Raw genomic sequence first — 1,709 nt, 5'->3', positions numbered from 1 at the left:
TCATTCATCATTTTTTGCCCATCCATTCTTTATCGAATTCTTCTTTTGTTTTCCATTTCTTTTCTTTCCGACCACCAGTTACAATCTCTTCCATCTCATAGAAGTGTGTATTTGCTGTGACTCGTCTGACTGGTTCCTCGTGGTGAATGTATTTGTCTGATTCGTTCGGTTGGCCACCAAAATATGTCTGAAGTGTGCCATAGTTCTCGACCAAGATTCCTAGAATTGAAATAATTCATCAAAATTCAGACACATCCATATGTAAATCAAATCATGACCAATTACCTGCAATCTCTGTCGAAATATTATATCTCGCTGCAATGTAATCAGGTGTCCATTTGTCTGGATTCGTTTTGTGATTCAGAAGTATCACTTTTATTTCATCAACGATTAATTTATTTGGTTGCGGTTGATCTGTCGTTTGAGAGTGTGGACTTTTCGTGAATGGTGTGGTGCGATCCTTTGGCATCGAACGTCCTTTTGTCAAATCTAAATTGGTATTCTGAAATTGAATCAGTGAAATTAGTCAAAATTGCTTTGTTTTAGTTGAAATTTCGATTTTCCCACTCATTTTCATTGACTTACATCATCGACTGAAGTGACAAAAACCTGTTTCAAACGGTCATTGTATGATTTATCTAAATTGTTCGTCTTCTTTAGATATTCGGCAGTGGGAAGAGATGGCATCGGGGTGGCTGCAAAATTTAAATCAAAATCAAAAACCAAATCCAACTGATTGTCAATTAGTTTAAGGTACCTCTGTGAACCATTGTTTGGTTAGGTTGTGCTTGAACTGTTGTTTGTGCAATTTACTTTGTGATTGCGCTTCGCTTCACTTGTTTTGCCGTTGACATTGATTTTCCCATGGTGTTTCAATTCAATTTCCTTTTCATGAATCACAAAATTACATTTCTGGCACTAAAACACCGTCGGCTGTTGAATAACAGCATGAAAATCAATGTTTACCTCGCTGCACCGAAAATGTCAATGGGAACTGCGTTTAACGCACTCAAACCTCTACTGTCTTTGCGAATGTCCGATGAGAGAATTGACATTTGAATAACATTGAACTTGGTGAATGAAAAACCGTATTTGAGTTGTTACTTAAATTTATTGCTTTTTTTTTTAATCAAACAACATGCTCTAAGTAATTCTAAGTTCGACTCGGGCTAATTACAATGTGTCAATGCTTAGCAGTATCACATACTGTTTATTTGTCTTTGCTCTTTGCGCCAAGCAATTTCAAATTGGCTTGAATCTGTTGCACCTCCCTTTGCTCAACATTCTTCGACATGTGAACCTCAAACGCACGGAAATGGTCAATGATGTCCTCTATTTGAAAGAACAGAAATGAATCGAATGAGTTTGAATTACATTATTTTGAGTTTGAACTAACAAGTTCCATCTCATGAGATGTATGTATACATACTTGCGACTTCGGGCTTGATTTTATTCTCTTCCGCTATCTTTTCGATAGTCCATACTTCTGGTTGTTGCTGATGCTTTGTGATGAAATTAATGGCTTGCAACAAAGACACTCTTCCTGGTGGTACTTTGTTCGATTCTTTGTATCCCAATGCGAAGTAATCAGTCGATCGTGATATTGGCAATGGCTTGTCGGTTTTCAGGTTTTCTGTCTGTGAAACGAGGCAGTGAATTAGAGCGAATTTTAACCAAATATTAAAATGACATCATTTTAAGGGGGAATT

At 36.9% G+C, this 1,709-nt stretch overlaps 2 protein-coding genes across 2 annotated transcripts; both read right to left on the bottom strand.

The window, feature by feature from the left end:
- LOC129579734 (uncharacterized) lies at positions 1–1,013 on the bottom strand. The gene is made up of 4 exons (XM_055469901.1): positions 758–1,013; positions 586–695; positions 286–502; positions 1–219 (listed from the first exon to the last, which is right to left on the bottom strand). The coding sequence occupies exons 1-4, from the start codon at positions 768–770 to the stop codon at positions 8–10; spliced, it is 552 nt and encodes a 183-aa protein (XP_055325876.1). The 5' UTR covers positions 771–1,013; the 3' UTR covers positions 1–7.
- Positions 1,014–1,210: 197 nt separating this feature from the next.
- On the bottom strand, positions 1,211–1,637 carry LOC129579735 (protein NDUFAF4 homolog; the record flags this gene model as incomplete). Its single annotated transcript, XM_055469902.1, has 2 exons — positions 1,211–1,332; positions 1,430–1,637. Coding segments are annotated over 2 exons (330 nt in total), but the record flags the coding sequence as incomplete, so codon positions are not given.
- Positions 1,638–1,709: the final 72 nt, after the last annotated feature.

Source organism: Sitodiplosis mosellana, unplaced genomic scaffold, assembly GCF_009176505.1.
Source record: "Sitodiplosis mosellana isolate CC-2019 unplaced genomic scaffold, AAFC_SMos_1.0 Smas_scaffold_6482, whole genome shotgun sequence".
Lineage (NCBI taxonomy): Eukaryota > Metazoa > Arthropoda > Insecta > Diptera > Cecidomyiidae > Sitodiplosis > Sitodiplosis mosellana.
The sequence above is the reverse complement of the archived record's forward strand: the minus strand, read 5'-3'. Positions and strand labels throughout refer to the sequence as shown.

Coding starts and splice junctions, on each gene's coding strand:
- LOC129579734 (XM_055469901.1), bottom strand. Junction 503..585: donor TTGTCACTTCAGTCGATGAT/GTAAGTCAATGA, acceptor ATTCAATTTCAG/AATACCAATTTAGATTTGAC. Junction 220..285: donor TATTTCGACAGAGATTGCAG/GTAATTGGTCAT, acceptor TTTCAATTCTAG/GAATCTTGGTCGAGAACTAT.